At 37.0% G+C, this 14,094-nt stretch overlaps 1 protein-coding gene across 2 annotated transcripts in view; it reads left to right on the plus strand.

Annotated features, from left to right (window-relative positions):
• The window catches only part of MIA2 (MIA SH3 domain ER export factor 2), a 117,522-nt gene that overhangs the window by 12,571 nt on the left and 90,857 nt on the right, over nt 1-14,094 (plus strand). Inside the window, exons 4-6 of one of the 2 annotated variants that reach the window (XM_024925458.4) lie at nt 433-1,663; nt 6,209-6,427; nt 6,532-6,632. In XM_024925458.4, the coding sequence (XP_024781226.3) occupies nt 433-1,663; nt 6,209-6,427; nt 6,532-6,632 (1,551 nt within the window). The remainder of the gene's footprint in view (nt 1-432; nt 1,664-6,208; nt 6,428-6,531; nt 6,633-14,094) is intronic. The other variant, XM_055097531.2, reaches the window with a different exon arrangement.

The raw sequence follows: 14,094 nt of genomic DNA on the forward strand, positions 1-14,094 counted from the left end.
AGCTGAGGCAGGATGAATGCTTGAGGCCAGAAGTTCAAGTTCAGCCTGGGCAACATAGCGAGACTCTATCTTCACAATTTTTAAAAATTAGCTGGGTATAGTAACAGCTACTTGGGAGGCTGAGGAGGGAGGATTGTTTGAATCCTGGAGTTCAAGCAAGCTGTGAGCTCTGCTCCAGCCTGGGCAGCAGAGCAAGACCCTGTCTCTAAAAACAAACAAAGAAACAAAAAACCATAATGTAAAAGGTTTTTCATTTAGGTTTACATAATTAGCCTTGAAGTCAGTTGTGATACAAGTGTTTGAGTTTTTGCTCTGCTGTTGAGCTAGTCATGTGTCTTGGGAATATCACAATCATCCATTTTAAATGACTCAGGGAGAAACAAGGAGCTCTAGTACATTCATGTTAATCATATATATATTTTTTCCTTTTAGGAATCTGACTTTCTTTGTCTTCTTGGAGTAAGTTACACATTTGACAATGAAGATAGTGAATTAAACGGTGATTATGGTGAAAATATATATCCTTATGAAGAAGATAAAGATGAAAAATCTAGTATATATGAAAGTGATTTTCAGATAGAACCTGGATTTTATGCAACTTATGAAAGTACTTTGTTTGAAGACCAAGTTCCAGCATTAGAGGCTCCTGAAGATATCGGAAGTACCAGTGAATCAAAAGACTGGGAAGAAGTAGTTGTTGAAAGTATGGAACAGGATCGTATTCCAGAAGTGCATGTCCCACCATCTTCAGCTGTGTCTGGAGTCAAAGAATGGTTTGGATTGGGAGGAGAACAAGCTGAAGAGAAGGCTTTTGAATCAGTTATTGAACCTGTACAAGAAAGCTCATTTCGGAGTAGAAAAATAGCAGTGGAAGATAAGAATGACCTAGAGGAATTAAATAATGGTGAGCCTCAAACAGAACATCAGCAAGAATCTGAATCAGAAATTGATTCAGTGCCAAAGACACAGTCTGAACTAGCATCTGAGTCAGAGCACATTCCCAAACCTCAATCCACTGGTTGGTTTGGTGGAGGATTTACAAGTTATTTAGGTTTTGGAGATGAGGATACAGGGCTTGAATTAATAGCTGAAGAAAGCAATCCACCACTACAAGATTCTCCCAATTCCATATCATCTGATAAAGAAGCCACAGCTCCATGTACAGAAATATTAACAGAAAAAAAAGACACAATCACTAATGATAGCTTGAGTCTCAAGCCAAGTTGGTTTGATTTTGGTTTTGCTATACTAGGCTTTGCATATGCCAAGGAAGATAAAATTATGTTAGATGACAGGAAAAATGAAGAAGATGGTGGGGCAGATGAACATGAACATTCTCTAACAAGTGAATTAGACCCTGAAAAAGAACAAGAAATAGAAATGATAAAAATTATAGAAACAGAAGATCAAATAGACAAGAAACCAGTCTCAGAAAAAACAGACGAATCTGATACTATACCATATTTGAAAAAGTTCTTGTATAATTTTGACAACCCTTGGAACTTCCAGAACATTCCAAAGGAAACAGAATTGCCATTTCCCAAACAGATACTGGATCAAAATAATGTAATTGAAAATGAAGAAACTGAAGAATTTTCCATTGATAATTATCCCACAGATAATACAAAAGTTATGATATTCAAAAGTTCATACAGTCTGTCAGGTTGGTATGAAAATATTTACATTAGAATTTATTTTATTTTTAAACATAATTTATTTTTATAAGTGCAAATCAGATGAAAAAGTCCAGGAATCCACGTTTTTCAGAATACTTAGCTCTTTCATCAATTTCCAGTTTACTCTGGAATTTAGATCTTAATATTATAAAATAAAATCTCAACAGAAAAACAATGATTGGAGATCTAAAGATGCTCCAAGAAAATCTTAAAGTATTTTACAATAAATTTTAATTTTTATCAGAATATTGTATGTAAATAGTTTAAAATTTGAAATAGTGCTAAGGCATTTTTTTTTTGACAAAAGCAATTTCTGTTCTCTCCATCTACCTCCACTCCCACTGCTTTCCCAGAGACAGTAATTTTCTTTTTTTGTTTTTAAAGCAGTATCTTTTTAGTATTTAAGAGTTTTCTAAATAGAATCTTTATACTGTCCTGCTTTGATTATCTTATTTTAGATAATGTCTATTGATTTCCTATTCTGGTAGGTGTGGATTTTCTCATTCACATTCGCTTTTTAGCCCAATAACACCTTCCCAATACAACTATATTTGAACGATTTTCTTAGAAACCTAAGCTAAGGGAAACTTTTTTTTTTTTTCCAGACAGGGTCTCACTTTATCGTCTAAGCTGGAGTGCGGTGGCATGATCTCAGGTCACCGCAGCCTCGACCTCCTGGGCTCATGCAATTCTCTCACCTTAGCCTCCCAAGTAGCTGGGACTATGGCCACGTGCCAACACAGCCGCTAATTTTTGTATTTTTTGTAGAGACAGGGTTTCACTATGTTGTCCATGGTGGTCTCGAACTCCTGAGCTCAAGCGATCTGCCCCACTCAGCCGCCCAAACTGCTAGGATTACAGGTGTGAGCCATCGTGCCTGGCCAGCTAAAGGAAAGTTTAATTAAATAGTTTTGATTATTAAATTAGATCTTACTCTAGGTCTGCAGTTTTGTTTTCCCTAAGAAGAACTAGGATAACAAGAGTTTTCTTTTGTTTTTGTTTTGAGACAAGGTTTCACTCTGTCACCTACGCTGGAGTGCAGTGGTGCGATCACAGTTCACTGCAGCCTCCATCTCCAGGGCTCAATCTATCCCTCGACCTCAGCCTCCTGAGTAGCTGGGACTACAGGTGTGCACCATTACACCCAGCTAATTTATTTTTATATGTCGTGGAGATGGGGTCTCCTTATGTTGTCCAGGCTGGTCCCAACTCCTAGGCTCAAGGGATCCTCCCACTTCAGCCTCTCAAAGTGCTGGGAATACAGGCATGAGCTACCGTGCCCAGCTGATAACAAGGGTTTTCTTTAAGTTTCAAGGTAATAAGAAAACTCAAGCAAAAAAAAAAAAAGGGAAAAAGTTTTCAACTTTCTCCCTCAAGTCCCTGAATTCTGAGAGTTCAACAGTGGGCAACAGAATATAAGATAATACTTTCAGATCTAGATGTCCAGGTATCTAGCAACTTCTATGATTAAAAACATGTGGATGGTATTTTAAGTAGAAAACTTTATGACTTTCCGACATCTCCATCCTTATGACTCTATGATGGACAGAATATAAATGCAGCAAATATTGACCAATAATACAAAAACAAACCCTAGAATGACAGAAAACCTTTTACAGGAAGAGGGCAACAAACTCAGAAGGAAACACATTTCCATTAGAACCAGGTGATTTTTTTGAATTTCCAGAACTATACGTAATACCTTAACATTCCCTAAAATGTGAGCTCTCTACTCAACATCCTCAACCAACATATAGATATTTAGATTCTAACCCTTTTCCAAATGAGAAAGGTGTAGGTGTGATGCTTTTTATGACTAAAAAGCTTAGAGACCTTTTTAGGTTGTTAAAGGCTAATTAAAAGGTAAATGCTCTTGTTCTAAACTTGTTAGATCCTAAAGGAATATTTATGAAAAGGCAGATCACAGTAATTAGAAGGAAGACAGACTACAACCAAACAATATTAGATCCAGAAATCCAGATGATTCCAAAGATTGATATATAAAAATATTTTAGAGCACAATCATAGAAACTCAAGGAATACAAAAGCATTCCACAAAAAAATCACTTTCGTACATTTTATTTAGCTGGGAGTGTTGGTGTGATCCTATAGTCCCAGCTACTTGGGAGGCTGAGGTGGGAAATCGCTTGAGCCTGTTCGAGGCCGGCCTGGGCAACACAGTGACACTTTTTCTCTAAAAAAAATATTGGCGGGGTGTGGTGGCTCATGCCTGTAATCCCAGCACGTTGAGAGGCCGAGGCAGGCTGATTACTTGAAGTCAGGAGTTCGAGACCAGCCTAGCCAACATGATGAAACCCTGTCTCTACTAAAAATACAAAAATTAGCCAGGCGTGGTGGTGTGCCCCTGTAATCCCAGCTACTTGGGAGGCTGAGGCATGAGAATCACTGGAACCCGGGAGGTGGAGGTTGCAGCGAGCTGAAATTGCGCCACTGCACTCCAGCCTGGGCAGTAGAGTGAGACTCAGTCTCAAAAAAAAATGCATATATATATATTTAAAATTTATCATTTTATATAGAGATACTGGAAGAATTTCTAAAACTGGTAAATAGTTGAATGACAATAGGATGTTCCTGCAATTTTAACTAGTTTTGAGGAACTTTTATGAAAATATTCAGAAATTCTTTTAAATTTCAGAAAAAAAGACGTCATTTATTAACAAAGTGGGTTATTCCAAAACACTACAATATTAAATAAAAATTGAATGAAAAGCAACACGAGATCATGCAAAAATTTGTTTTTAAAAAAGCATCCTAAAAGAGAGATTTCTATAAAGCCACAGGCCCTATATTCTGGATATTAGAGAAAGAGTTAAACAGCCAATCTTTTCAGATTCCAACAACTCTTTCAGGGAATAACAAATGAAAACTTGCTGTAATTATAGTGCATAAGCAAGATGAATCACTGATCTTGAATCTATGTGAAAGGCTCAGACTTGAGATAACCACATTTATAGAAAACTAACATATTGATTTAGGAATTTACAAAATGGGTAAACTAGGGAACGGTTATTTATATTACAATGTGCATAACGATTTTACAAAAGGATTCCAATTGTGCATACTTAAATAATGAGTCTCCCCAGTACAGTTAAATATTAAAAATTATTATTTTATTTGACTTAAAATTCTGCTAATAAGCAATGATAAAAGCATATCTGTATTTAATATAAATCTTAAAGCTTAGGTTTAAATGTGTAAATAATATCTAAAAATATAATTAAATATGAAAATAGTATAGGGAATATTCATTTTTCTTATATATTTATTTCAAATGCAGTTTAAAACAGTATTTTAAAATAATCAATATAGCTACATATAAATTTGAGTATAATTATTGAATAATCCTTTTTTTCTTATAGCATAAAACATTATTGTAGATCACTACTTGAGTCCTGTATGTACAATAATCCCTTTGAATTCAGACTCCTGATTTGTATGCTCTTGTTAAGTATTATCATCCACAGGTGCTATTACTAAATTACTGTTATGTGTTTGCTCAATTGGGACTTTCATCTTTTAAACAATGATAAATAAATGAAAGTGTCAAAGTGCTATGTTAAGACTCATAAGCTCAAAGAGCAAAATTAGACATTGAACAATTCACTTACTACTCTTTATTATTGTTTTTCAGGACCACACTGATACTTTTTTTTAGATATTAAACCTTCTGTTTAACAAATGCATACATAGCAGGAATGAAATCTGAAGGGAATCTATGTGTTGCCTTATTCTTAGTCATATATACTATATATGTACATATATAGTACAACAGAATTGTTGACAGTTATGTTAGTTTTAGGGTTTTTTAAAAGTAATTTTTAGGACAAAAAGGCACATAGAGAATAGAATTATATATAGCTTTTGTAATTCTTCCTTGGCTGAGGAATAAAGAAAAGGCTATGTAGTAGGCTGAATAAAAGCCCCCTAAAAGATGTCTATATCTTAACCCCCAGACCCTGAGAATATGTTACTTTACATGGTGGAAAGGACCTTGCAGATGTGATTAGGGATCTTGAAATGGAGAGATTATCCTTGTGTGTCTAATATAATTACAAGGCTACTTATAAGAGGAAGGCAGGGGTATCAGAGTAAGACAGACAGAGATTAGAAGATGCTACACTGCTGGCTTTGAAAATGGAGGATGGGGTCATGAGTCAAGGAATGCAGGAGGCCTCCAGAAAGCAGAAAAAGCAAGGAAATAGATTCTGCCCTAGAGCCTCCTGAAGGAATGCAGCCTTGACAACTTTAACACCTTGGTTTTAGAATTTCTGACTTCCAGAACTCTAAGAGGATACATTTGCATTGTTTAAACCACCAAGTTTTGGTAATTTATCTTACTAGCAATAGGAACTAATACAGGATACAATTTATGTTTTAGTGTGTCCTTTCTTTAACGAAGTATCATAATGACCCACAAAAGTTCCGAAAAATGACCTGCCTAGAAAAGAAAAGGGGAGCCCTCAACAAAGCAAGTATTTTGGAAAAACACATTTCTTTTTATTTATTTGTAGATATGGTCTCTAACATAGAGTTACCTACGAGAATTCACGAAGAAGTATATTTTGAACCCTCATCTTCTAAAGATAGTGATGAAAATTCGAAACCATCAGTAGACACTGAAGGGCCTGCTCTGGTGGAGATAGACAGATCTGTGGAAAATACCCTGCTAAATAGTCAGATGGTTTCAACTGATAACTCTTTGTCTTCTCAAAATTATATTTCTCAGAAAGGTAAGAAACAGGTTATTTATTCTATAATGCATCAATTAAGGAAGAAATTAGAATCAGAAGTTATATAATATCATGCTAACATATTTTTATTTATAAATCAACAGAAGATGCTTCTGAGTTTCAGATTCTGAAATACTTATTCCAAATTGATGTTTATGATTTCATGAATTCTGCATTTTCACCAATTGTAATTCTTACAGAAAGGGTAAGTTTTTGCCTTTTAAACCTTTTGCAATAATTTTACCTATTTTGCTAAATATAAGAGTGGCTACAAAATATGTTTGAATGAATCCTCCCTGTTTAATGTTTATATAATGTTTCTCTTTCCATGACATCTTACCTGTAAGATTTCTCTTTATATGAATGTTTTGTCAAATGGATATTGATTTTTAAAAGCATTCCCCTAAGTTTTGTTGATGTTGATCTTGAGCGGTGTTTGCTTTTTACTCCACCCTCCCCATTTTTCAAATTAGGAAAAGTTAGGTACTAAATAAGTTAACTCAGGAATAATAGGAACTAGAGCTGGGTGTGGTGGTGTGTGCCTGGAGTTCCCACTACTTAGGAGGCTGAGGCAGGAGGATCGTTTTACTGAATGTAACAAGGAGAATAAAAGGGAAGAGTGAGCCCAAGTGTTTGAGACCAGTCTGGGCAACATAGCTAGATCTTATCTCTTAAAAAAGAAAAAAAAAAAAACCTAAACGAAAAAAAACTGAAAATGAAAAGCAACTTGTTTGTATTCAATTGAGAGTTGTAACCTCAAAATGGTATAATGTTGGAGTACAAAAGCAACTAATATATCAAAATTTAACCAAGCTGTAACTGAAATTCCAAATTCTATTTTCACTTGTAAATTTTACTATTAAATGAGATATTGCAAAAGGACTAGCTGTAGTACTTGGCATATAAGAGATCTTTTACAAATGTTCCTTTTCTCATCTACTGCTATGATAGAAATAATTGAGGAAGCACTTTTATCTTCTTATTTATGTTCTAAGCTGAAATTTAATAGTGGTTGTCTTCAAGGAGCTCACTCTAGTTGGAGGACACAGATAAAAAAGTAATAATTTTAATATAGTGCTATAATAGTCACAGGGTGCTACTGATATGCAGGAGTAGCTGCCTAGTAGATTGATTGGGAGTGTTAGGTAGAGAGGGTGGGGAGAAGGAGCCTGGGAGAGTGTCCCAGAGAAGATCATATTTGAGCTGATTTTGAAGGAAGAGTAGGAGTTAGCCAGACAAAGAAAGGATAGGCATTCTAGGTTGAGAAGAGCACTTTTAAAGTAGTGAAGTGGGAGAGAATATGGCACTTTTGGAGCACAATAAGCAATTGAGTTTGATTGAACATAGGCTGAAGTTGAAGAAGTACAGAGGGGTCAAATAATAGGGAGTTCAACTCTATCTTGTAGATAATGGGGCACTATTGAATTTTAAGCAGAGAGTAAAATGAAAAAGTTTGATTTATAAAGTCTATCAATGCTGTCAAATAAAGATTAAAGGGGTAAAGACCAGAGGCAGGGAGTCCAGTCAAGAAGCTGTTGCATTAGTTCTGAAAATGAGGAAATAGCGAAAATCCAAATCAGGGTATACTAACTCAAATGAAATGAGTGAAGTGTGGGTAAAGGTGAGAACTGTAGCCAACTAGAGATTGTATGCGCTGTCTAAAGGATAAAGGTACTACTTGCCTTCAGCCTAGTTTCCCAGATGCTCTGATTTTCAAGAAAACCTGGAAATCTGGATTTTTGTGTGTGAAATCTCACAATTTTTAATACTGGCAAATATTCAGAGTAAAATAAAACACCATGCAGTTCAGAAAAAGTATTCTGTGAGTGGGATTTGGCCCACTAACCACATTTTTTAGCCTCTGGTCTAACATCCGATGGTGGCAGTCGAAATGATTGGAAGGACAAATTGGATAGATCTTTTGTAGACAGAATCGTTGGATTTAATGACTGACTGAATGCAGCATGGAGAATTATAAGGAAAAGTGAGGATACCAGGTTTCCAGCTCGGGGACCTGATAACTTATGAGGTTTCTAGCTTGGGGGACCTGTTAGATGGTGGTGCCATTGAGTCTTTGTGAAAACTGGGCTTAATAGCATACATCATTTTGCTTTCAGAGGCCTCTTCCTCACTTAATTTTTTTTGCTTGATTCAAGAGAGTTGACATTACATGACAAATAAGCTCAGAGAAATCATTAATTCATTCTGTATGATTTGGTGTTGAAGATGTTGATTATAAAACGTTCATTAGGCTGGGCATGGTGGCTCAGGCCTACAGGCCTGAGTGTAATCCCAGCACTTTGGGAGGCCAAAGTGGGCCGATCAGTTGAGGTCAAGAGTTCAAGGTCAACCTGGCCAACATGGTGAAACCTCGTCTCTACAAAAAATACAAAAATTAGCTGGGCGTGGTGGCGCGCATCTATAATCCCAGCTACTTGAGAGGCTGAGACACAAGAATTGCTTGAACCTGGGAAGCGGAGGTTGCAGTGAGCCAAGATCATGCCACTGCACTCCAGCCTGGGCCATAGAGTAAGACTCTGTCTCAAACAAACAAACAAAACAAAAACAGAAAAAGTTAGAAATCTGTCCCAGGTTAGGAGAAAAGAAAAACTAACAATAATGATAATTACAAAATAGTCCATAATAAAACTTTCAACTCCCCATGGAATTAATTCTACTTTTTGGTATGTCTTGCTGACCTCTTAACCCCCTCCTCCACAAATTATATGAATGAAGTTAAATAATTGAACAGATAATTTGCTGATCAACACATGATACTCACTTCTATATAAAGTGCTTATTTAATCAAGTCTATACTAAATATGCTTATTTTTGTGGACTCAGTAAACATAGTCAAATACATTTTACTTGGACAATTTTGGTTGAAATTATTTAGACATGAAAATATTGAATTTAAATTTATGTTAATTATCTTGTGATCTTGGAAAGTCACTTATTGTCTGGGAAGGAGTTCCAGTTTGAAAACTCCAATATCAGAAGCCGAGATGAGATCACAGGCTGCTGGTCAAAACTGGCTTTGTATTGTCTAAGAAAATTATGAATCAGTTGTCAACATTTAAAAGGTGAGCTCATATTAAAATCTGAATTTCTGGGTTCTCTTGAAAAAGTAGAAGACTGTGATACATAGTTGCCAATTTTTCTGGAGCAAAAAGAAACTCAAGTTGGTTAGTGCTTGCTTACATAGACATGGACTCTCCATTTTCCTACATTTATGTCAACTGCTTGGTCTCTACAGGGCTTTAAGTTCATAATCTTCAGACTAAATATTCTGAGAGTTCCTGCTAGATCTAGGATTCTAACAATCTGAATGTATCTATTAAGCACCCATAGTATAAATTTGAATAGCTGTAGTAAATGGAAAATTTGAGCAATTTTCCAGTTATATTTAGGTGAAAGGTTTCCTTTTCTTCTTGTCTAAATATTTTAGGTAATTCTTCCAATTCATTGTAGTTTCAGGTAGATTTTGTGCAGAACATACTTGCTTTGTAATGTTCAAGTACTAGGGATCAACACTACATTTTTCTTTTGAAAACTAAAATGATATTTCTTAAATGATTCCATCACATCAAAAGCAATGGAAAATTAAAGGAGGCAGCTTTTTAAAAAAAATATAACAAAGAAATTATGAGAAAGCAAAAGGTTTTGGAAAAAAATGATTTTTAATTTTTAAGATTCCAAAAATGTGAAGAAATTGGAATCAGCACTACTGAAAACTGAATAAGTGTTTTGCAAGTTCAAATATAGAAACTATCTAAAAAAGAAAAATAAACATAAATAGGAATTATGAGTAAAAAAAGAAAATATAGAACAAGCCAAGAGACTTATGCCAAGAATAGAATTTCCAGAAGGAGAGAAGGTAAATGAAGAGAAGGAAGCAACAATTCAAGAAATTTTAGAAAGAAAACTTATCTGAGCTTTAACGGTAATCAAGTTGGTTTTGAGTGAGATTCTTAATCCTGAGTTCTAGTTTGATTGCACTGTGGTCTGAGAGACTGTTATGATTTCCATTCTTTTGCATTTGCTGAGGTGTGTTTCACTTCTAATTAAGTGTTATGTGGTACTGAGAAAAATATTCTGTTGGTTTGGGTTAGAGAGTTCTGTAGATGTCTATTAGGTCGGCTTGGTCCAGAGCTGAGTTGAAGTCCTGAATATCCTTGTTAATTTTCTGTCTTGTTGATCTGTCATAATATTGACAGTGGGGCATCAAAGTCTCCCAGTATTATTGTGTGGGAGTCTAAGTCTCGTTGTAGGTCTCTAAGAACTTGCTTTATGAATCTGAGTGCTCCTGTATCGGGTGCATATATATTTAGGATAGTTAGCTCTTCATGTTGCATTTATCCCTTTACCATTATGTAATGCCCTTCTCTTTTTTTTTGATCTTTGTTGGTTTCAAGACTGTTTTATCAGAGACTAGGATTGCAACTCCTGCTTTTTTTTGCTTTCCATTTGCTTGGTAAATCTTTCTCCACCCCTTTGTTTTGAGCCTATGTGTGTCTTTGCACGTGAGATGGGTCTCCTGAATACAGCACACTGATGGGTCTTGACTCTTTATCCAATTTGCCAGTCTCTGTCTTTTAATTGGGGTATTTAGCCCATTTACATTTAAGGTTAATATTGTTATGTGTGAATTTGATCCTGTTGTCATGATGCTAGCTGGTTATTTTGCATATTAGTTGATGCAGTTTCTTCATAATGTCATTAGTCTTTATATTTTGGTGTGTTTTTGCAGTGGCTGGTACCAGTTTTTCCTTTCCATATTTAGTGCTTCTTTCAGGAGCCCTTGTAAGGCAGGCCTGTTGGTGACAAAATCCCTCAGCATTTGCTTGTCTGTAAAGGACTTTATTTCTCCTTCACTTTTGAAGCTTAGTTTGGCTGGATATGAAATTCTGGGTTGAAAATTGTTTTCTTTAAGAATGTTGAATATTGGCCCCCACTCTCTTCTGGCTTACAGGATTTCTGCAGAGAGATCTGCTGTTAGTCTGATGGGCTTCCCTTTGTAGGTAACCTGACCTTTCCCTCTGGCTGTCCTTAACATTTTTTCCTTCATTTCAACCTTGGTGAATCTAATGATTATGTGTCTTGGGGTTGCTCTTCTTGAGGAATATGCTAGTGGTGTTCTCTATATTTCTTGAATTTAAATGTTGGCCTGCCTTGCAAGGTTGGGGAAGTTCTCCTGGATAATATCTGGAAGTGTGTTTTCCAACTTGGTTCCATTCTCTCCATTACTTTCAGGTACACCAACCAATCATAGATTTGGTCTTTTCAAATAGTCCCATATTTCTTGGAGGTGTTGTTTGTTCCTTTTCATACTTTTTTCTCTAATCTTGTCTTCACGCCTTATTTTAGTAAGTTAATCTTCAGTCTCTGATATCCTTTCTTCCTCTTGATTGATTTAGCTATTGATATTTGTGTATGTTTCACGAAGTTCTTATGCTGTGTTTTTCAGCTCCATCAGGTCATTTGTTCCTCTCTAAAATAGTTATTCTAGTTAGCATTTCCTGTAACCTTTTATCAAGGTTCTTGGCTTCCTTGCACTGGGTTAGAACATGCTCCTTTAGCTCAGAGGAGTTTGTTATTACCCACCTTCTGAAGCCTACTTCTGTGAATTCATCAATCTCATTCTCTGTTCAGTTTTGTGCCCTTGCTGGAGAGGACTTGCAATCATTTGGAGGAGAAGAGGCATTCTGGTTTTTGGAATTTTCAGCGTTTTTGTGCTGGTTTTTCCTTATCTTCATAGATTTATCTACTTCTGATCTTTGAGGCTGGTGACCTTTGGATGGGGTTTTTGTGTGTGGGTCCTTTATGTTGATGTTGATGTTGCTTTGTTTGTTAGTTTTCCTTCTAACAGTCAGGCCCCTCTTCTGCAGGTCTGCTGCAGTTTGCTGGAGGTCCACTCCAGACCCTGTTCGTCTGGATATCACCAGTGGAGGCTGCACAACAGTAAAGACTGCTGTCTGCTCCTTCCTTTGGACACTTCATCAAGGGGCACCGGCCTGATGCCTGCCGGAGCTCTCCTGTATGAGGTGTCTGTCGACCCCTGTTGGGAGGTCTCTCCCAGTCAGGAGGCGCGGGGGTCAGGAACTTACTTGAGGAAGCAGTCTGCCCCTTAGCAGAGCTGGTGCGCTGTGCTGATAGAATCCCTCTTGTTAGGATCAGTTGCTCTCTTTAGAGCCGGCAGGCAGGAACGATTAAATCCACAGAAGCTCTGCCCACAGCCGCCCCTTCCCCCAGGTGCTCTGTCCCAGGGAAATGGGGGTTTTGTCTGTAAGCCCCTAACTGGGGCTCTTACCTTTCCTTCAGAGATGCCCTGACCAGTGAGGAGGAATCTAGAGAAGCAGTTCCACCCAGTCCAGACCGCCCAGCCAAGGAGGCAGATTTTGGACAGCTACTAGTATACTGACTCTCCTGATTCAACAATGGAAAGAGAAGGAGAGTATCTCTTTCAAATCTCTGCAAGGAGCCTTGGCAAAAGTAATCTGAAAATTTAATGGATGTCTTTTGAAAATTTATTTCCCCTTAGCACTTTTCTTTTCTCTCTCTTTCCCTTTTTTTTCTATTTTTTGAGACAGGGTCTTGCTCTGTCACCCAGGGTGGAGTACAGTGGCCCTATCACAGCTCACTGCAGCCTCAGCCTGCTGGGCTGAAGCAATCCTCCCACCTCAGGCACCTGAGTAGCTGGGATTACAGGCATGTGCCACCATGCCTGGCTAGTTTTTTTTTTTTTTTTAAATACTTTAAGTTCTAGGGTACATGTGCACAACATGCAGTTTTGTTACATGTGTATATATGTGCCGTGTTGGTTTGCTGCACCATTAACTCATCATTTACATTAGGTATTTCTCCTAATGCTATCCCTCTCCTATCCCCCAGCCAACATGACAGGCCCCGGTGTGTGATGTTCCCCACTCTGTGTCCAAGCGTTCTCATTGTTCAATTCCCACCTATGAGTGAGAACATGCGGTGTTTGGTTTTCTGTCCTTGCAATAGTTTGCTCAGAATGATGGTTTCCAGCTTCATCCATGCCCCTGCAAAGGACATGAACTCATTCTTTTTTATGGTTGCATAGTATTCCATAGTGTATGTGTGCCACATTTTCTTAATCCAGTCTGTCATTGATGGACATTTGGGTTGGTTCCAAGTCTGCTATTGTGAATAGTGCCGCAGTAAACATACGTGTCCATGTGTCATTATAGTAGCATGATTTATAATCCTTTGGGTATATACCCAGTAATGGGATGGCTGGGTCAAATGGTATTTCTAGTTTTAGATCCTTGAGGAATCGCCACACTGTCTTCCACAATGGTTGAACTAGTTTACAGTCCCACCAACAGTGTAAAAGCATTCCTATTTCCCCACATCCTCTCCAGCACCTGTTGTTTCCTGACTTTTTAATGATCACCATTTCAACTGGTGTGAGATGGTATCTCATTGTGGTTTTGATTTGCATTTCTCTGATGGCCAGTGATGATGAGCATTTTTTCATGTGTCTGTTGGCTGCATAAATGTCTTCTTTTGAAAAGTGTCTGTTCATATCCTTTGCCCACTTTTTGATGAAATGGTTTGATTTTTTCTTGTAAATTTTATTAAGTTCTTTGCAGATTCTGGAAATTAGACCTTTGTCAGATGGGTAGATTGCAAAAATTTTC

Source organism: Pan paniscus, chromosome 15 (assembly GCF_029289425.2).
Source record: "Pan paniscus chromosome 15, NHGRI_mPanPan1-v2.0_pri, whole genome shotgun sequence".
NCBI classification, from domain to species: Eukaryota; Metazoa; Chordata; class Mammalia; order Primates; family Hominidae; genus Pan; species Pan paniscus.